General features: G+C 38.3%; 1 protein-coding gene across 2 annotated transcripts in view; it reads left to right on the top strand.

The window, feature by feature from the left end:
- MDN1 (midasin AAA ATPase 1) overlaps window positions 1–21,809 on the top strand; it is a 158,028-nt gene that overhangs the window by 54,056 nt on the left and 82,163 nt on the right. For both annotated transcript variants that reach the window (XM_073893610.1, XM_025862627.2), the window contains exons 21-37: window positions 678–825; window positions 1,302–1,412; window positions 2,561–2,712; window positions 3,242–3,420; window positions 4,004–4,212; window positions 4,398–4,544; window positions 5,332–5,473; window positions 7,248–7,382; window positions 7,461–7,599; window positions 8,219–8,357; window positions 8,639–8,769; window positions 10,547–10,694; window positions 12,506–12,635; window positions 17,012–17,230; window positions 17,946–18,143; window positions 19,631–19,839; window positions 20,546–20,668. In XM_073893610.1, coding sequence (XP_073749711.1) covers window positions 678–825; window positions 1,302–1,412; window positions 2,561–2,712; window positions 3,242–3,420; window positions 4,004–4,212; window positions 4,398–4,544; window positions 5,332–5,473; window positions 7,248–7,382; window positions 7,461–7,599; window positions 8,219–8,357; window positions 8,639–8,769; window positions 10,547–10,694; window positions 12,506–12,635; window positions 17,012–17,230; window positions 17,946–18,143; window positions 19,631–19,839; window positions 20,546–20,668 — 2,659 coding nt within the window. The remainder of the gene's footprint in view (window positions 1–677; window positions 826–1,301; window positions 1,413–2,560; window positions 2,713–3,241; window positions 3,421–4,003; window positions 4,213–4,397; window positions 4,545–5,331; window positions 5,474–7,247; window positions 7,383–7,460; window positions 7,600–8,218; window positions 8,358–8,638; window positions 8,770–10,546; window positions 10,695–12,505; window positions 12,636–17,011; window positions 17,231–17,945; window positions 18,144–19,630; window positions 19,840–20,545; window positions 20,669–21,809) is intronic.

The raw sequence follows: 21,809 nt of genomic DNA, 5'->3' as shown, positions 1-21,809 counted from the left end.
TGTGTGTGTGTGTGTGTGTGTGTGTGTGTGTGTGTGTGTGTGTGTGTGTGTATCAATTTTTTTTGAAAGATTTATTTATTTTAGAGTGCACAGGGGTTGGGGGTTGGAGGGGCAGAGAGGGAGGGAGAGAGAATTTCAAGCATTCTCCTCTCTGAGCACAGACCCAGTATGAGGCTTGATTCCACAACCCTGAGATCATGACCTGAGCTGAAATCAAGAGTTGGACGCTTAACAGACTGAGCCACCCACATGCCCCTGGACTCTGTATATTCTTACTAAGGGCTTCTCCTATCTTACTGTCTTTTTCTTAAGAATCTGATGGTTTTCACCTCTCTCCTCTTTCTATCTCCTTTTGAAAGAGTCTCTGAGTGTGTGAAAAATAGATTTTTTTAAAAAATATTTTATTTATTTGAGAGAGAGCGAGAGATAGAGTGCATGAGCAGAGGGGAGGGGTGGAAGGAGAAGCAGACTCCCCACTGAGCAGGGAGCCCTGGAAAATAGATTCAAAAGAGAACGTCTGAAAGATTTTGATGAATGCTCTAGGAAATTGTATGTAAGCTTAACTATCTAATTCTATAAAAATGTCTTTTGGACCTTGTGTAAAAAAATGGAAATAGTGGCAAAATAGTGACTGCTTATTAGTTAATAAAGTCATTTGAACTCCGTCCTTTTTGTAGCTTGTACACAGCTCTGCGGAAAGACTCTGGGACAAAATTGGTGGATGGAACTGGCCATAGACCTCACTACAGCCTTCGGACTCTTTGCAGAGCTCTGCGATTTGCAGCTTCCAATCCGTGTAGCAATATCCAGCGCTCGCTCTATGAGGTCTTTCTTTTTTTTTTTTTTTTAAAGATTTTATTTATTTATTTGAATGAGAGAGAGAGAGCACATGAAGGGGGGGAGGGTCAGAGGGAGAAGCAGACTCCCTGCTGAGCAGGGAGCCCAATGCAAGACTTGATCCTGGGACTCCAGGATCATGACCTGAGCCGAAGACAGTCGCTTAACCAACTGGGCCACCCAGGCGCCCCTATGAGGTCTTTCTAAAGTCTGTGCTTGGATGGGCTCACCATTGGATGGGAGGGATTGGTGATGCAAATGTCAGGTTTGCCTGTGCGTTCCATTTAGTCAGCTCAGCCCAGAACATACTGGAGTGATCCTGCCCTTTTTCTACCATCATACCACATTTAAAAGTTGTTCTGGGAACCAGCACCCCCCAAGAGGTTGAATTTTGTTCCTGAAATAAGTTGGCCTGTTATTGCAGAAGGATAATTAGTATTATGCATATTTGGTTTTTTTCCTAGGGCTTTTGTTTGGGTTTCTTAACACAGCTTGACAGGGCATCACACCCAATAGTTCAGAAGCTCATTTGTCAACACATTGTCTCTGGCAATGTAAAAAGTCTGCTGAAGCAGGTATGTTGTTTGATTTCTTCACCTGTTTAATGTAAATGAAAGGCTGAATTATCAAAATTTCATTTTTTTTAACAAAACTTGTTTCTAATTATAAAAGTAATTATAAAAGTAATCTAATTATAAAAGTATAAATTTTATAAATTTATAAAAAAAAACAAAAAAGTAATTTTTTTGTTCCCCAAAAAATTAGGTGGTGTCTTAGATGGTGAAAATTCCCAAAATTCCTACTCCTACTCTTTAGCGATTTAAACCTTACACCTTTCCACCTAAATCATATATGTATTTTGTTATATATTCAAATTCTCACAGTGTGTGTATAGATTTATCAGGCAAATTCTTTCTTTTTATTTTAATTCCAGTATATTTAATATATAGTGTTATATTAATTTCAGGTATACAATATAGTGATTCAACAAATCTGTATGTTCCTCGTTGCTGAAGCTAATTGTACTCTTGTTTCACCATCTTCCCACCCACCTCCCCTCTGGGAACCATCAGTTTGTTCTTTATTGTTAAGAGTCTGTTTTTTGGTTTGTCTTTTTTTGTTGTTGTTGTTCATTTTTGTTTTTTAAATTCCACATATGCATGAAATCATGTGGTATTTGTCTTTTCCTGACTGACTTATTTCACTTAGCAAGGGCAAATTCTAATACATATATCTAATATAAATGCCTTAAAAGGAACCATCTCATAATATTGTTCTGTAGCTTCCTTTCTTAGCCTAACTATATCCTACAGTTTTGTGTCTGTACCAGGGATCACTGTGACTTGGTTTCTAATGGTTACATAGTATTTTGTTGCTTATACCAGAGTTTGTATACACACTTGCCATCTGACTGATGGTTGGGCATGTTTTTTTCTTATTATTAAACACAACCACCATTTCAGTTTGACAAAGGAAATTCTAGAATAACATGGGAGTGAAAGATGCTGAGAAAGTGGTTTACCGACTAACAGGCTTGTTTTTATGTTGATTCCTTACTCTTAAGAAAGAACCTTATTAAAGACTTAGGATTACTTTGGATTCACCATCTAGAATGGGGCAGCATTTTTGGTGATAACCTCTTTTCCTACTTTACACCCCTCTCTGAAAGAATGTCATAGTTGTCATGAGATTATGGGTTATTTCTCTAACTTTTGTCTTTCAGCCTATTCCAGAACCAAAAGGAGGCCGGCTTATCCAGATTGAAGGATACTGGATTTCGGTGGGAGAGAAGGAACCTACAATAGATGAGACCTACATTCTTACATCTTCTGTTAAGCTAAACCTGAGAGACATAGTCCGAGTTGTTTCTGCAGGGTGTGTGGACCTTTTCTCTTGCTGCCCTGAAGTTTTACCAGCATAGGCATTGATGACATTCTAGTCTTACTTCCTTAATTTTCCAAAGTGCTTTATGTTGTTCATTGGCTAAATGAATAATTCCTTCTCAAGTCAGCGCTTCTCTCCTGGCACAAAGCATTGTTTCTAGTTGCACCTTTTAGTGGAAGCAATACAGATGCAGATTATTTTGGCCATCTTTAAGCTTGTTTGCCAATATTTTGCTGATGGATACTCATCATCCATTATTTAAGAGAGTAACAGCTAGTCCCATTTACTGTTTCTCACAGGTACTATAAGAAAGGTTGAGATTGCTCTCCTCAGTATTTTCTGAAGAACCTCTTTTACACAGAAACTTCTTAGGGCTTAAGAAACATTCCATTAGTGGTGTATAGGTATATAAAAATGTTTTTTTATGGTGATAAATGATACATTCTTTTTAATACAACTTGAATTCTGGTTTCTGTCTTTTTTTTTTTCTTAAATTGCTTTATTGGCTGATCTTTTCAAGAACCTATCCAGTGTTGATTCAGGGAGAGACATCAGTTGGTAAAACAAGCCTTATCCGGTGGCTGGCTGCAGCTTCTGGTAACCATTGTGTGCGTATTAACAATCACGAACACACGGATATTCAAGAGTACATTGGTTGTTATACATCTGACTCTTCAGGGAAGCTTGTGTTTAAAGAAGGTAGGATTATTATTTCATTCCATGGGTATAGGTGTTCATTCTTTTAAGCCCATTTCCCCAGGTAAACTGCATCCTTTCCAGTTGAGGCACATGGACCTTTGCCGTAACAGCTGGTTTGTCTTTCTCCCTGATCTCCCTGGTTAAGGGAGGATGGTTAGGGCTCCAGCTTCCTTTGGGCCCCACTGATCTTGTCAGCTGTACAGAGGACTAGGACCAAGTGTTGTAGAGTGCAGTTGAACTGCTACTTTATTTCCTAGAGACTCAGAAAAATGCGGTGAGCGTTGAACAGAGGGAAGCTGAGAATAGATATGAGAATGTGGTGATTTAAATGAAATTAGACTGCAGGGGGAAAAATAAATTGGAAATGTGATATTTGTCAGCCTTGGCTCCCCTTCTGTGTGAAATGATTAGGAAAATTATCCTTCCTTGATATTTGACATCACAAATTATTTTGGGGCATGACTAGCTGCAGGGAATAATTTGTTTTGAAATGTAATGGTCTAGGATTGGTTGATTTGTATATAACATTTTTTAAAACTTTGGACTAATTTATGCACTAATCCTCAGTGTTGTTTTTTCTAAGGTGTTCTTATTGATGCTATGAGAAAGGGCTACTGGATTATTTTAGATGAATTAAATTTGGCCCCTACTGATGTGTTAGAGGCACTGAACAGATTGCTGGATGATAACCGTGAATTGCTCATCACAGAAACACAAGAAGTTGTTAAAGCTCACCCTCGGTTTATGCTTTTTGCTACCCAGAATCCCCCAGGACTTTATGGAGGCAGAAAGGTGTGTAGCATTTGTCCCTTACTCCCATTTGTTACCCCATCAAGTAATAAATCTTTCTTGGTAAGACTGAGATGTTTTTACTACTTTTGAAGGGTTTTTCTTTTTGTGGTGAATAGTAGAGCCTCCATTTTGGAAATTGGGTGAAAGGCTCTTTTTATCATGTTTTTTTCCTGTGTGTTTCCTAGGTGCTTTCTAGAGCCTTCAGGAATCGGTTTGTGGAATTGCATTTTGATGAATTGCCTAGTTCTGAGTTGGAAACAATCTTGCATAAGCGCTGTAGTTTGCCACCCTCCTATTGTAGCAAGTTGGTTAAAGTCATGCTGGACCTTCAGGTATTTCAGCTCTCTTCTCACTTAGTTTCAAATGGAACATACTGATGAGATTTTGTGATGGAAATTTAAAATTTGATAGCCTTCTCAGGTAGACACAGCAGTCCATTTTTTTTTTCTCAGAGTAAGGATATTATCTTAAAATGCACTCCATTAATATCCATTTTTTGGTTTGTAAATGAACTGTTTGATATCATGTTATGGTTTTTCTCATAGTCATGTATGGCAACAGTTCTCTACTTGTGGATAATTTTGGAACATTTTGTTTAGATTGGAATTTGGCATTGATAAACTACAATTTTTGTTTTTTAAATGGATCTAGTCCTTGAATGGACATAACTAAAGATATCCTTTTTATGTCTCTCCCTTGTCAGTTCTGCAAAGCTACAGTTTCTTAGTTTTTTGAATATCCCATTTTATGGTGTCCTTTATCAGAATTAATATGCTTTTAATTTCTAGAAAGCCAATAATAATTGGCAATCTTACTACTGCGTTCCCACATTATAGGATTGATGTTTCTGCATGTTTGCCATCATTTGTATTCATAATTTTTTATATATGCTATAGGAAATAGAATTCCTTTCTTTTGTTGTTGTGCTTTGGAATTTATATTTTTATATATGAGTTTGGATATTTATCTTCAAAGGATTGCAGTCCATTTACTTTTTTAAAAAATTAGTCTTGATGGAATGAATAATTTTTATGGGAGTATAAATTTGTTAAAAATTTTATATAAGTTGTACAGTGTGCTTGCCATTGCCCTTTTTCATTTGTTTTGATATTTTAATAGTCCTATCGCAGAAGTTCTTCAGTGTTTGCTGGAAAACAGGGCTTCATCACCCTTCGTGATCTGTTTCGATGGGCTGAAAGATACAGATTGGCTGAACAGACTGAGAAAGAGTATGACTGGCTACAGCATTTAGCCAACGACGGTATGCTTTCAGTTGGATGCTCTCAAACTGTGAAGTTATTTCAAATATCAAACCTTATTAAAATAAATCTTTCCCAAGTTGTGGTCAATATGTACATTTTACTGAGTATTCCAGAAATAGTCTTTCTTCCTCAAGGAACCAGATGCTTTTGAAAATAGTTCTTTTCTACAGGCCTCTGTGCTAGTGTGTTTGGGTTTCTAGTTTTCTCTTTACTTCAGGTGGCTTCATGTAGGAGTCAGATAGGGGCACAATGCCCATGTAAGACTTTTGGCGGGTGGTTGGTGGTGTCTTTGTGGACTATTTATCTGCAACTCACTAATCATAGATAGTCCTCCTTGTGCCTTATACAGAAAACTGTTGGGGCGCCTGGGTGACTCAGTTGGTAAGCATCTGCCTTCGGCTCTGGTCATGATCCCAGGGTCCTGGAATCGATCCCTGCATCTTCTCCTTCTTCCTCTACCCCTCCCCCTACTTGTGCTTGCTTGTGCACTTGGGTGTGTGCGCTTTCTCTCTGTCAGGTAAATAAATAAAATCTTAAAAAAAGAAAAAAAAAGAAAAAACTGACAGGTTGGTCACGTACTATCGTACTTCTGAGGGAAGGCAGTTATGGCATGTGAGACTCATGATTGCTCATTTTGGTTTAATCCATGGGAAGAATTTATATGTTTCTCTATAGGAAAGAAAGCATTTCAGAATTTTCTGATTTGAAGGGTACTAATGAGTCCTTAATGGAGTGGTTAATAAGGAGAGTAAATAAAACTAACCCATGAGAGTTGTATTTTTTCCTTTACTGGTAAAGAATAGATAGATGGAGGAACATGTTCTTTTAAAAAACTTAAAACACTCTTTAATCAAGGTATAACATATAGTAAAGTGAATGTAGTGCTCTATTTTTTCATGTATAAGCTAAATATAGGTTTTTTTACATATGTATGTACCATGTAAATCATCACCTAGGCCAAATTATAGAATATTTTCCAGTACCTCAAAAGATTCCTTCATGGTTCCTGCCAGTCTTTTTTTTTTTTTTTTTAAAGATTTTATTTATTTGTTTGAGAGAGAGAGAGAGAATGAGAGATAGAAAGCACGAGAGGGAAGAGGGTCAGAGGGAGAAGCAGACTCCCTGCTGAGCAGGGAGCCCGATGCGGGACTCGATCCCGGGACTCCAGGATCATGACCTGAGCCGAAGGCAGTCGCTTAACCAACTGAGCCACCCAGGCGCCCGGTTCCTGCCAGTCTTAACTTCCCCTGGAGGTAACCACTGCTCTGACCTCCATCACCACTGCTTTTTGCCTGTGCTTGAGCTTCAGCTAGTATCATGCAGTATATACTCTTTGGGTTTGACTTCTTTTCACCCAACCTAATGTGAGGTTCGGCCATGCTGTTTTGTGTATTAGGAATTCATTCTTTTTTTTTTTATTATTATTATTTTGTAACCCATTGTATGGAGATACTATAATATGTTTATTCATTCTCTTGTTGGTGGACATTTGGGTTATTTCCACTTTCTAGCTATTATGAATAGAACTGCTCTCAACATTCCTATATATGTCTTTTGGTGCACATATGTTCATTTGTGTTTGGGTCTACCTGGAAGTCCTGTTGCTCGACATAGGGCAGGCATATGGTTAGTTGCAGTAGGTTCTCCCAATTTTCCAAAGTAGTTCTTTAGATACCCTCTCCACCAGCACCTAGTAAGAGTTACTGTTGCTCCATATTCTCAATATCCCTTGGTATTATAACTTGACACTTAATGATTTTTTTTTTTTTTAAGGATTTATGCTTCTCGCAGGCCGAGTCAGGAAGCAGGAGGAGATTGATGTGATTCAAGAGGTCCTTGAAAAACATTTCAAGAAAAAATTGTGTCCTCAATCCCTCTTCTCCAAGGAAAATGTCCTAAAATTACTGAGTAAGTAGGTCACAATATCCAGAGGAAATGAATTGAGCTGTACTATTAGAAGCTAAATCTTTATTCTACATTTTATAGGTAAATTGTCCACTCAGGTATCCACATTGGAGTCTACATTCAGCCACATTGTGTGGACTGAGGGCATGCGGAGACTGGCGATGCTGGTGGGAAGGGCACTGGAATTTGGTGAACCAGTGCTGCTGGTTGGAGACACTGGGTAAAGTCCTATACTTCTGTGACAGTAACTCATTATGATGGTTCAGTTCAGTTCCATAGGAGTACTTGAGTTATCTGTGAAGGATTATCGGGAATGCAGTCTTTGTTGTTTTTTTTTCCTTTTCTCCCTTCTGCTTTTTCTTTCTTTTTTTTTAAAGGATCATGTAAGAGACCTATTACTGTTTGCTTTCCTCTTCAGACCTTTGTGATAGAAAAGAATGAATTCTTGCATTATTATCACTGGAGTTCTTTTTTTCTTTGTAATTCTTTTAAATAGTGCCATTCATTCTATAGATCTTTAGAGAACAGCAAATGAGCTCCTGTCTCTTGAAAGTCTGTTAAGGATTAGATTTTTTTTCCCATCCCTTGGTGGTTGTTGGTAGAAATAAAAAGGATGGAATTCAGGCAGTGTGTGCTTTTTTGGATAAGGAACACTGTAGGGTGCTGGTGTTTGGGGGAAGGGTGTCCTAAGCTCAGGGTCCAGAGGCCCTGTGTTGGCCAGCAGTGTCTGCTGCTGCAGTGAGGCTCTCACCAGAGCACTCTTGTGCTGACTGGAGTGTTTGTGCTTTTATATTTGGAATTTATGGTCCTTATTAATCTGGTATGTATCCCTTTAACAGGTGTGGGAAAACTACAATCTGTCAGGTGTTTGCAGGCTTGGCAAATCAGAAACTATACTCTGTCAACTGCCACTTACACATGGAGACATCGGACTTCCTGGGGGGGCTGCGACCGGTGAGACAGAAGCCAAAGGACAAGGTTTGTTCAGTAGCAAATAATGTGTTCGTCGTTCATTTAAAGAATTGAAGTTGGATTTGTGCATGAGTCAGTTGTGGAATTTATTCACGGTGAGGTTTTGATCGCAGGTTTGATACATATCTTTAGATTTTCACTTGTCCACAAGGAACTTTCATGAGCATACTGTTGTACAGGCTTTATTCCGAATGACCACTTACTCCAGCAGACACCAGCTAGCTACGTGTGTATTGTCTTGTGGAGCCACTGCTCGTTAATTTCACACCTTCTTTTCCAAATTGTAGGAAGAAATTGATACGTCAAGACTTTTTGAGTGGCATGACGGTCCTCTTGTTCTGGCCATGAAAGAAGATGGCTTTTTTCTCTTGGATGAGATCTCACTGGCTGATGACTCTGTCCTGGAAAGACTCAATAGGTATATGTGTAAGAGGTTTGCCCTGTGTGTGATGTTTTCGCTGGTCTGGTTATTTTTTAATTAAGCAGTTAAAAATTTTTTTTAAAATTTTAAATTAAAAGATAAAAGTTCCCATGTAGTTAACATGTACCATTATATTAGTTTCAGGTGTACAGTATAGTGATGCTACAATTCTATGCATTACATAGTGCTCACCATGATATGGCTACTCTTAGTCCCATTCACCTATTTCACCCATCCCTCCACCTGCCTCCCCTCTGGTAACCAATTTTTTCCCCTATGGTTAAGAGTCTGTTTCTTGGTTGTTCTCTTTTTTTTTCTTTGTTCATTTGTTTTGTTTCTTAAATTCCACATATGAGTGAAATCATATGGTATTTTTCTTTGACTTAGCATTTCACTTAGCATTCTACTCTCTAGCTCTATCCATATTATTGCAAATGGCAAGATTTCATTCCTTTTTATGACTAAATAATACTCCATCGAATATGGAATATTCGATGGTCTGGTTTTCATAGATATTAATTCTTCTGCATAGTAACATTCTTCATAGGTGCATAGTAAATGTTTGAAAATGATAATGAGTTACTGTTTTTGTTTTTGTTTGTTTTGTTTTGTTTTTTTGTTTGTTTTGCTTTAGCACTCAGAGTAGTTTAAGAGGGCTAGTTTCTGTTTTGCTATCAATAATCAGAAAGATGGGACTGTGGAATGGCATGAGGCTAAAGCAAATGAACCGAAGTTAAAACTCTTTTAAGGCAATTTATGTGACCATTATCTAAATTCTTCAAAGAACTAGAATCAGAATTCTAGATGGTATATGGCTGTATGACCTCAAAATCTCAGACTAGTATGAATTTTGATGCATACCTATTTTTCTTTTTTGAAGTTTAATTTACATACCATAAAATGTATCCATTTTATTTTATTTTTTAAAAGATTTTATTTGTTTATATGACAGAGAGAGACAAAGAGAGAGAGAGAACACAAGCAGGGGGAGTGGGAGAGGGAGAAGCAGGCTTCCCACCGAGCAGGGAGCCAGAAGCAGGGCTCAATCCCATCATGACCTGAGCCGAAGGCAGTCGCTCAACGACTGAGCCACCCACGCACCCCAAAATGTATCCATTTTAAATGTATAATTCAACAAGTTTTAGTACATTTCCTGAGTTTTGCACCATAATCCTGTTTTACATTTCCACCATAACAGTAGGGTCCCTTCTGCCCCTTTACAGTATATTTCTGATGCCACCTCCTGCTCCAGGCCACTATCAAATTATTCTCTGTTAAAAAAAAAAAAATTGTAATTGTCTTTTCAGCACATTGCATATAAATTGGCATTGTTTTGAGGGTCATCCATGTGGTAGCCTATGTTAGTAGTTTGTTCCTTTTTATTCCTAAGATCATTTCATTGTATAGATATACCATATTTTTTATCCATTCACCAGTTGATTGTATTTGGGTTTGTTTGGGTTATTTCTACTTTTATGAATAATGCTGCCATGAGTATTTGCATACAAGACACTCATTTTTAAAACAAATGCCTTAATGGGGCATAAGTGGATAAAGGGATTTCTTTTTCTTTTGTTCAGAAATATTGTTCCATTACACAGGAATTGGGATAATGAATCATTTTAAAATTTGTGCTAGGAAAGTGTTAACTAAAGTAAAAGCTCAGCAGAGGATATAACTTTTTTCCTTTTGGAAAAGAAGTTGAAAACCACAAAGTAGAAAGGATACATAAGCCTTTTCTAATCTTATATTCTCCAATTTTTCTGTATTTTAGTGTCCTTGAAGTGGAAAAGTCCCTGGTATTAGCTGAAAAAGGCAGCGTAGAGGAGGACAAGGATAATGAGGTAGAGTTGTTGACTGCTGGGAAAAAATTCCGTATCTTAGCAACCATGAACCCTGGAGGTGACTTTGGAAAAAAAGAGGTAAAATTGTGTTCCTGGAGCATAATTTTTTTCCATTTTTTGACCTCAGCTCACTGGCAGCTATAAATATAATATGTACAAATGCATTTGGAATTTTATACTGGGTAAAAATTAACCTAGAAAGATATTTTAGAATTATTACAAAGTTGAGAAATTCTGACATAATCATTTCCTTGTTTTAATATCTCACTGTGTGTGCCTGAAATTTCATTGTTTCAGTCACTTTGCCCAGCTCTTTACATATGTTACCATAACATATTCTCACAAGAACTCTGTGTGAAAGTTATTTTCCTACTTTCATGGACGAGAAAGTTGAAACTGAAATTTAATCTTAAACTCTGTTTCTGGAGTCTCCTCTCTTAAACACAAGTGTGGCTTTGAGTGTTTTAAAGTGACAAAAATGTTGCAGCCAGGAACCTCTTCTGGTTTTGCAGGTGGAGCATATCTGTTCTCTCTCAGACTATTGGTAAAGGAAAAGGTGGAGAGCAGCCTTCTGTTCAGAGGGTGGTGTTAGGATCCAGCCAGGATCCAATACCCTGAACACACCTTGGCTTTCAGGCTTGTGAAGCCTCTCGGTGGAGAAGTCTGTGTTGTGTGTGGGATCCTGGTCTGTTAGGAAAATGGTGATGTGATAGGTCAGGGACAATGAGAAGAAACAGGGGTTGTGAATGAAAGTAGTTAAAGTTCTTGGTAACTTGGTGGGTCCCTGAAATGTGAACATGATGCTTTAGGGCTGATTTTCCTCTGTAGCGCAATAAGAAAGATTATCACTATGCTTCTTGAAATGTTCTGAAGAGAAGAAAGAAAAAAATAAGAAGAAATGCATCACAGCTTCAAACATAATATGAAAAGTGGTTCTTTGGCAAGTGAGAATAGCTTAGAAAGATATGATTTCAAAGTTGTGTGAGTTAAGGTTAGCTTAAGTTAGGGTAGTTCAAGTTTTTCTTAGAAAAAGATTGCCAACTTTTACCTAAGGGATGGTTCTTTTTTGTTTTTGCCTCCCTAGCAGGCAGAGTGAGGGTAAGATGCCAAAGACCAATGGCACTGCTTTTCAGCAGCAGGGAACACTCCCACATTCACTGGGTCTTGACTAAGCTGCTCCTGAGTATAGGCATTGCTGCTAGTCCTGCTGTAGTAGGCCAGGCAGATGGATGGAGTTTATTAAGTAAAAGGAAAGCCATAATAAGCTAATAGTTACGTGCATATGTGGCACTGTATATGCTTGTTAATAGGGGTTAACTGACGTAGGGGAAGGGTAAGAAGGGTAGAGGAATCCATTTTCAGGGCAAAGGCCCTAAAGACTGGAAGGAGTAATGATTCTTTGTTATACAGAGGTAAAATATGTACCTCCTTAATAATTTCACTGTCCCCCTTTGAGCCACATAAAAGATGTTTTCTCTTTCTACTTCAGACAGCCCTCCCCTGTGGGACAACAGCTTTTATTTTCTTGAAAGTGCTGGTTATGTAACTAAAGGTAAAGGAAGGGCCTTTGCTTAGGGGAAGTATTCAGAATTGGGGATCAACCACTGGGGCTGGACTTCAACTTGCACCCACCTATTCTATGACACCTTGAAGTTCTGCACTCTGTCTATAAAGAAAGTGATGAGAATACTGTCTTGGAGGGTGTGGTGGAGACTAATGAGATGATCTGTGGAAGGAGCCAGGATAAAGTAGGTCTTCAGTTGTAGTAGAGGTAATGAAAGAAGCATCTGGTGTTCGTTAGACTCATCAGCTAATACTCCTTCAAAGGATTTATTTTCTAGTTTTCCTTATAAGTATTACATTCAAATTGAAATTTTTGTTTCTTATAGCTGTCTCCTGCCTTAAGAAACCGGTTTACGGAAATATGGTGCCCACAAAGCACAAATCGTGAAGATTTAATTCAGATTATCAGCCATAATCTTCGTCCAGGATTGTCTCTGGGCAGAATAGATCATAAAGGTGAGAGCTTTCAGGTGGTAAACGTAATTCCCAAACTTCTGAAGCTAATGGAAATTAGAAATCATGTCTTAGAAAATAGAAATAGGTCTAAGATTTCATTTAATTAAAATCAGAAATAATACCAAAATACTTTAAAAATCCATGTTAAAGGTTTTTTTTATTATTTATTTATTTAAAAGATTTATTTTTGAGAGAGAGAATGCAAGTGCAGTGGGGGTGGAGGCAGAGGGAGAGAGAAAATCCTGAAGTGGACTCCCTGCTGAGTGTGGAGCCTGACAGAGGGCTCAATCCTGTGACCCTGAGATCATGACCTGAGCCAAAATCAAGAGTCCCATGCTCAACTGACTGAGCCACCCGAGCGTCCCTGTCATCAACTAATTTATTATTAACTTTATTTAAAAATGTTCTGGGTGGCTTTTCCTCCCCCACCCCCACTTGCTTTCTAAGAAAAAAATAAAAGAATTTTCTTTTCATTATAAAAGTTTTCAAACATAAGGAAATAGAAGAATAGTATTAAAAAACTTCTGTATACCTAAAACCTAAATTTAGCAATTTTTAAGATATCTAGTAAGGGTCAAAACATTTATTATATCGTTCTTGTATTGAGCTAGATTGCTTTGATGTATACATGTATGTTTTTTTATTGAGTTGTAATCAACATGTAACATCATATTAGCTTGAAGTGTATAACATGATTCAATATTTGTATCTAATGTGAAATGATCACAGTCTAGTTAGCATTCATCATGTTGTATATATATTTATCTTACAGGTTGAAGGGCTAAATTTAGAACCCAGCTCTGGTTTCAAGCCTTAATACATAGTTTTTTGGATCATTTTATTTCCCTCTCTCTCTCTCTCTCTTCTTTTAAGTCTCTTTCTTAAATTAAAGAATGTATAAAAGGATATTTGCTTCTTTGAGTTCCAGACTCACCTGAAGGACTTGTAGAAATAAAGCTTGCTGGGCCTCCTACCTAGAGTTTTGGATTCAGTCCGTCTGAGGTGGGGCTTGAGAATTTGCCTTTCTAATAAGTTCTTAGGTAATGCCAATAATGTTGGTCCAAGGCCCATACTCAGAACTTCTTACTTACCATGGTAAGTAAGAAGTGCATTTTGCAGTGCTGCATTCAATGTGAGAATTCCAGTTAAAGAAAAAGACAAATTATTAAGCAGGCATGGTTTGTCTTTTGGCTCTGCTTTGGGGCCAGATTTCCCCTTGGATGTAGCCTCTGTATCTCCTGTGGGCTCTGTACTCTTACCAGTTATTTGGATTATAATAAGAATGGCAGAGGGGCGCCTGAGTGGCTCAGTTGGTTGGGCATCTGCCTTTGGCTTGGGTCATGGTGCTGGGGTCCTGGGATGAAGCCCCGCATCGGGCTCTCTGCTCAGCGGGTGCCTGCTTCTCCCTCTCCTCCCTGCTTGTGCTCTCTCACACTATCTCTCTCAAATAAATAAAATAAATAAATTCTTTAAAAAAAAAAAAAGAATGGCAGAGAATGCAGCTGCCATTACACTGCCACGTTGGCTCCATCACTAGTGGGCTTCATGCTTAATGGAGTGAACAGTTTCTCTACAGGGCAGTTGGCACTGCAGCCCCTAGGACTTCACTGAGCCTCACTGCTTGTCCTTAGAGAGCTTATTTACTGTAAGCTTTGTAAAGCCTACATGGCAGCAACTTCTTTGGGGAAGCATTAGAGATCCTGAGGGAACAAGGAGAGTAAGGGAGAAGTGGCTTAATTTTCATCATCTAGAAATGGATCAGGTTGGCATAGCGTAAAATGTTCTTAAAAACAGGAAACTAGATAAAGCTTTTATTTCCAAATTTTCTTAATAAAGATATGTAAGATGTAATGAATCTAATATTATAATTAATTATGAATTCTAAATTGAATTCTGATCCTATTCAGAATACTTAAGATATATTCACTGTATTCTCTTAATCAATATATAAACACCACTGAGTTCTTCTAGCTTTCTCTAGGAATTTTTGTTCATAAATCTCAATAGTAGTTTTATCTATACATCCATAGTATGAACAAAACAGAAAAGATTCTATGAAATTGATGTTGTTTTGTTTTTTAAATAATGACCTCTGAAGGGCATGTGGGCTTTTTAAAATCTCCCATGGTGGAGCGCCTGGGTGGCTCAGTCGTTAAGCATCTGCCGGTGGCTCAGGTCATGATCCCAGGGTCCTGGGATCGAGCCCCACGTTGGGCTCCCTGCTCTGCAGGAAGCCTGCGTTTTCCTCTCCCACTCCCCCTGCTTGTGTTCCCTCTCTTGCTGCATCTCTCTCTCTCTGTCAAATAAATAAATAAAATCTTTAAAAAAATAAAATTAAATCCCTTACTCTTATGACCGATACTTCTGAAGACATTGTGTTTTTGTTAAAATAACATGTTAAGAGTTATTTCCTTGAGTTTTATTTCTAAAAGTAGAAATAAGGAAATTCATTGTTCTCATTGGTTATGGCCAGATTTTTCTCCAGAAGGATGGTCCCATTCACGGTGCTAACAGCAACTTAGTAAATGTACCTGCTTGGCATAGTCCTTCCAACATGGAGGAGTTTTATTTTGTTTGTTTGATAGAATGAAATCCATTGTTTTGTTCTTGTTACTTTACTTTTTTTTTTTTAAAGATTTTATTTATTTATTTGAGAGAGAGAGAGAATGAGAGATAGAGAGCATGAGAGGGAAGAGGGTCAGAGGGAGAAGCAGACTCCCTGCCGAGCAGGGAGCCCGATGTGGGACTCGATTCCTGGACTCCAGGATCATGACCTGAGCTGAAGGCAGTTGCTTAACCGACTGAGCCACCCAGGCGCCCTTGTTCTTGTTACTTTAATGGGTAGTCTAAAATTTCATTTTCTTTCATTACTAGTGATGAACATTCTGTATGATTTACTTTTTAATAAATACTAATCATTTTATCTTTATTTTTTAAGTACTTCTCTACACCCTACATGGAGCTCAAACTCAAGACCCTGAGATCAAGAGTCACATGCTCTACCGACTTAGCCAGCCAGACGCCCCAATCATTTTACATATTAATATTTATTATTACATTTATAACATGGATTCCTATTGTTACCTTTTAATATTTGTTATAAAAAATACATGTATGAACCCATCCACCTTACCTGATGACTTTCTGACTAATAGTCAAGGTTTAATTATCCTCTAACAATGGATAAAGTCCCTTAAGTCCTTGATTTACTTCAAATGTATTCCATTCTGAAATATGGATCCAAATACTCATGTTTAATATCTAGTTGCTGAAACAGCATTTAATTTCTTTCCTCATTGTGACTGGATATTTTTCCCATTGAGTTACCATTTTAAGTTCTTTTTAAAGATTCATGGGGTTTTTTTTTGTAATTAGTATTTTTCTTCTAACTACACCGTTTTCTACTAAGTGATTGCAGTATAGCCTTGAAGACTCTTGTTGAATGGTCCACTTTATATTATAGCAGTGCTAATTGCTCCCCATCATATTTTCTTTTTTTAAAAAACATTCTTTGGTACTCATATGTCTTAGATAAATGTTTATTGTTGACTTCAGGAGTTACGTAAAGTGCTTTATTAAACTTAATTGACATTGCTTCTAATCTATATTAAGTATTTTTTTTCCAAATATTTTACGATATTTAATTAGACTAGTCCTTTAACTTAAATCATGAAACAAAATTTACGAATCCTCTAATTTGCTGAATTCTGATGGATGCATGGATTTAATAAAACAAAAACCCTGAATAAATGCCACTGAAGCGGCGCCTGGGTGGCTCATTCGGTTAAGCCTCTACCTTCAGTTCAGGTCATGATCCCAAGGTCCTGGGATTGAGTCCCACATCTGGCTCCCTGCTTGGTGGGGAGTCTGCTTCTCCCTCTCCCTCCGCACCCCCCCCAGCCTGTGCTCTCTCTCCTTCTCTTCCTCGCTCCGTCTCTCAAAAAGATAAAATCTTTTAAAAAATGCCCCTGAAAATATGGCATCCCCATTCCAGTGAATCAGCTTAAAATACAATAAAATTTATATATTTTCTAAAATCATTGTGTCTCCATAATTGTATCTGAACATGAACCAAATGAATACTCTCTTTGAGCAGTTTTCAGGATTGCTTCTTAGGCTGTAATTCTCAAGGTGGTTTTTCTTTTTTGGTAGGTGTGGAATGCTATTCATGAACCTCTTGGGAATGTAATAAAAGCAATGGACCCCCTCTACCTAGAAAAAGCAGTAATATACTTTCCTTTCACAAAAATTTGCATATAATCTTATGGAGCACAGACCTCTCTTAGGCCATCTCTGGGCCCCATGTTACAAAACCCTGTTTGTAGTTTTCGATACAGCTACTTCTAAGCAACTGCCTTTGCCTCCTTGTGTCTTAGGGGCTGACATAGCTGAGGTGATGCTGGATTTCATTGATTGGCTGACCCACCAGGAATTTGGCCGAAGGTGTGTGGTCAGTATCAGAGATATCCTGTCCTGGGTTAACTTCATGAATACAATGGGGGAGGAAGCTGCTTTGAAAAGGCCAGAGACCATCTCCACTGTGACATCATTTGTCCATGCTGCATGCCTGGTGTACATAGATGGAATAGGTTCAGGTATGTTGTCTGTTAGCTGGTGTGGGGTCAGGAGGGTTAGGGTAGAGGGGAGTATGAAATGGAACAAGCCCAGACCTCTGACCTCTGACCCAGACAGTTTAAAAAAGAATGACTTACTCTAACATTTCTAAGATGCAGAATGGATTTTATTTTCTTTCTACTCTTTTTGAGAAGTGGTTGATATAAAAGAGACGCTGCAACTTCTCATTGCTTATAGGCCAGGGACTTGGTAAACATGAAATGGTGATTACCAGTAAAAAGAAGACTGTTGGAAATGCCCTTGCTTCTGAAGGACTGGATAATTCTTAACATGAATGGTCATTTATAGTTAATGGCCTGAATCCTTTAGTTTGTTTGTTTTTAAGTTTACCATAATTTCATAAAATTCAGTGTTTAAGTTCTGTTTTATCAGCAGTGAAGATTACAGATATAAACCAGTATGATCAACAGTACCACATTAATTACTGCTACCTCCAGGCTGATTCATCTTGGAGTGCATAGGTGCTTTACTGAATAAGCTGCTTCTGATCTATGAATTGTGGGAATGGGGGATCAAGACTTTGCCTTTGGACTATTTACAGTAGCAATTGTATTTTGGGTGTAACTTCAGCAAGGGCCTCATTTCCTCTGGAAACCACCCAAGTAGTGGGTGATGAGTAGTTGGGAAGCTTGGCGTCCATGCTGTTGTTTGATGGACTGATCCTCTGTCTTTTAGGGGTAACTTCCTCAGGGTTTGGTACGGCCCTCTTGGCTCGCAAAGAATGTCTGAAATTCCTAATCAAGAAACTTTCCAAGTTAGTACGACTTACAGAATGTCAGAAAAATGAATTGAAGATTTATGACAGACTCAAGGCCAAAGAATTTACTGGAATAGATAACCTTTGGGGAATTCATCCATTTTTTATACCAAGGGGTAAGAATGATTTTAAATAAATGAAGATTCTGTTCTTGTAGATCATAGGGACTTGACTTTTATTGTGACTTTTAGTGTATCATACTCATGATTATTTTTAAACTAGTTATCTGAATTAGAATCTGACTTGACATAACCAACTGTAATTTCATGAATAATTAAAAATATATAACTGACATATAAAAATAGGGGAAAGTATAGTCTTTAATCTATGAATAAATTATCTTGTAAAAATGCATTTATTTTTTATTTAGTGCTCAAAACAAGAGCTTTGCTATAGTGATAATTCAACCCATAATGTAGACCCTCATCACTGCTTACCAAAATAGTTTTGTGAACCCTTGTGGGCAGGAATTTCATCACTCATCTTCTTGTCCCTGACACCTGAGATGTAATCTAGCAGTCATAGGCATTCAGAAAATGTCTGTTGATTGAGTGAATGGATGAATGAGTGAGTGATTAAATGGGTAACTCAGGTGGGTTTCGATTCTAATCCTTGCTCTCATTCTTAGTAGGTTGCTTCTATCAAATATTTAAATGAGGTAGATTAGCTATCTTAGAAGGCACTAGTAATTTTTCAGATTGTTGCTTCTCTAGCAGGGTCATCTGTTTCTTGTCCCTTCCTCCCTCCCTACATTAATAATTACTGAGTGTCTGAAATGCTTAGAGGAGCAGTGGCAGTTACTGGGGGTTCAGTGGTGAACAAAACCAGCCTAGGCTCCTGGCCTAATGGAATATCGCCCTTTTCTCTCTCCCTCTTCGATAGTACTCTTCATCCACAATGGTGCATCCATGATCTGATTTCCCTAAGTCATTATCATAATATTCAATACTCTCATGTAGGAGCTATATGTTAGTGACCTGGAACCGGGGGGGTCCTTGCTCTGCTTCCATAGCTGAGGTAATAGATGTTTTCCTAGCCCTCCAAACTGGTATATGAAAAGTTTCTTCCAGGAAACACAGTGACACAAATGTTAAGCCCTATAAAAGTATTATTAGTCTGCAGTTCAGCTAGATTATGGGTTAAAGATGCATCCTGAATTGTCTGGGAGGCCTAAAAACCTTGGATGAAATTATTTATATGGATACACGTGGCCTACACACCTAGCTTCCACTTGACTTTTAGGAAAATACTTATGTGTGAAGGTAAATTGTACAAGTACATGTAGTAATTCCAGGTGTAGGTTGTGAGAGGAAAAACATGCTTGCAGTTAGACCTATGTAAGTAAGTATATGCATAGATAGAAGCGCTGGAGAGATCTGAGTAGTGGGCACAGTTGAAGAACGTATGCTGCTGGCCATTCCTTTAAAGGATTTTATAACCTAAAAGTGGGGAAATGTTGAAATACGGCTAAGCATTTTCATTACAGATGGTGCTTCACTGACTGAAAGTCTACTTGTTAGAGTCTTTAAATCTTGGCGTTGACATGTATATGTGATTTGGTTGATGTCCAGCTTATATGTGGCTTTTCTTTTCTCTACTTAAGGACCTGTCCTTCACAGGAATAATATTGCCGACTATGCACTCAGTGCAGGCACCACAGCTATGAATGCCCAGAGGCTCTTAAGAGCCACAAAACTGAACAAACCCATTCTCCTGGAGGGCTCCCCTGGTGTGGGCAAGACAAGTTTGGTGGGAGCATTAGCAAAGGCTTCAGGCAACATCCTTGTTCGAGTCAACTTGTCAGAGCAGACGGTAAGCTTAGTCATCCTATAGCTGATGAGGATGAGTATAGGGAGTAATATTTGTATCTGTTTATAGAGTTTCTTAATCAGAAATAGTTAGGACCTTTTCAAAATCCCAAATATTTCATGGTGATAAAGACCACAGCAACATGACCTTCCAAACTAAGTCTCCTTTTAGATTCATTAATAACTGATATCTATAATATTATTCTCTCTAGATGTTTATTCTAATTGTCTTTTGAGAGATAATTGCCCAATTCAGTATTTATTGTAATATAACCCTCTTTATTTTTGTCCTTTCTAAAAAAAAAGTTAATAGAAATAAACAATCTCACGAAATTATGGGACAAGAGGTGACAAATGAGACTCTGTAGGAATGGGGTCTGGGAGCAGGGCCTGGGCCTTGTTACTGGTCTTTATTTTTATTTCTTTTGTTTAAAGCTCACCAGTTAATTTCCAAGTATAGCCACAGTTGAGAACTACTGATCTAGAGCTCCTGCTCCAATCGATTGATACTTGCAGTATTGTGACAAGGTCCTTGGGGGCATGTCTGGGCTCCTGGTAAAGAGTGCTAGGATTGATTAATTCTGTCTTGGGTATAAAAAGGAAAAGTGGCATAAGGCCCAAGAATTTATCATGTTAGGTTTAGGGTCTTGGGATCTAGTTAATTTTTTTATGTAATGTTGGCTTTTCCTCCTTTCTGCCCCCTCTCAAAGGACATCACAGACCTGTTTGGAGCAGATCTACCTGTTGAAGGTGGCAAGGGAGGAGAGTTTGCCTGGCGGGACGGGCCCTTGCTGGCAGCTCTGAAGGCAGGCCATTGGGTTGTACTGGATGAGGTGAGAGGACTGTCTTGTCGTGCCCAGCATGGGGTCACAAGGGGAAGAGCAGTCATACTTTTCATATTGCTGGGACGACCATGCTGTTTTGCTAGTAAAGACAAATTCTCTAATGAAGAAAAGTCCTCCATGGTTTCTTTTAAGAGTAAGAAAAGTCACTTGTCAGAAAGCACATAGAGAAACCCCTGTATATACAAGCCACTAACTCCTGCTTTTGTAAGCCAGCTTCCAGAGAAAAACTGTCTCTTCACTGGTTTATTCTATGGTCTCTGGTGGACTGGCTTTGTATTTTGTATTTATTTCATGGGTGTTTTACAGTGTCAGCCACAAGCTTTATAAGTGCAACAGAGAGACTGCTGCAGGAAGTTATCTTAAGAGACATAGAAAAAATGGTGAGAAAATGGTCAGTGTTACATGTGCATATTGGATAAGTTGTTGACTGGAAGAACAGAGTCCCTCATGATACCTGGGATAAATGCTGAATCTTAGTGACCAGCAGGCAGCTGGAGATACTGAAAAGTGCTGCACAAAAATAAAAAATTTAAGGCTATGGGCAAAAGCATCTGGTCACTTTGGGATATGCCTTGTTAATCCAGGAGAAGGCTGGGGAGTAGTGGTGGAGCTTCAAGGATTGGTGTGATCAGAATGCTGTGGATGGAACTTTTGAGACTGGCCCCAGCTGGTCCCCGAGATTCAGACCCCCTGTGGGGTTTCTTTTCAGCTGAGCTGCTTCCTGCTTATCATGGGGGGAGATATTAAGGAGGAGGAAGGTGATTTTTAGAAAAGATGCCTGATAGTATTATATTCTTTAGCCAGGAAAAAAAAATGCCCAGTTTTAAAATTTAAGGCTTCAGACCATACTCCTATCGGGTGGAAGTGCATCCAGGTACCCAAGACATTCTTGACTGCAGTCACATTTAAGAGCAGCTTTTAGAGCTTTACCTGTTTGGGAATATTCAATGGAATTTGTACTTTGTAGTGTTTATGTAAACATGACACTTGAAATTCTGTTATAGTCTGGTTTTTTGTCTGTTTACATTTTATTGATTTCGCATTTTCCTAATTGAATTTTTCCATGTCTAAAAACTACCACACTTCGCATCCCTGAGCTGTAATCTGAAGACCTCCGTTCAGCTCTTTT

The sequence above is a fragment of the Callorhinus ursinus genome, unplaced genomic scaffold, assembly GCF_003265705.2.
Source record: "Callorhinus ursinus isolate GAN/ISIS: 27379988/994484 unplaced genomic scaffold, GSC_fseal_2.0 scaffold6, whole genome shotgun sequence".
NCBI lineage: Eukaryota > Metazoa > Chordata > Mammalia > Carnivora > Otariidae > Callorhinus > Callorhinus ursinus.
The sequence above is the reverse complement of the archived record's forward strand: the minus strand, read 5'-3'. Positions and strand labels throughout refer to the sequence as shown.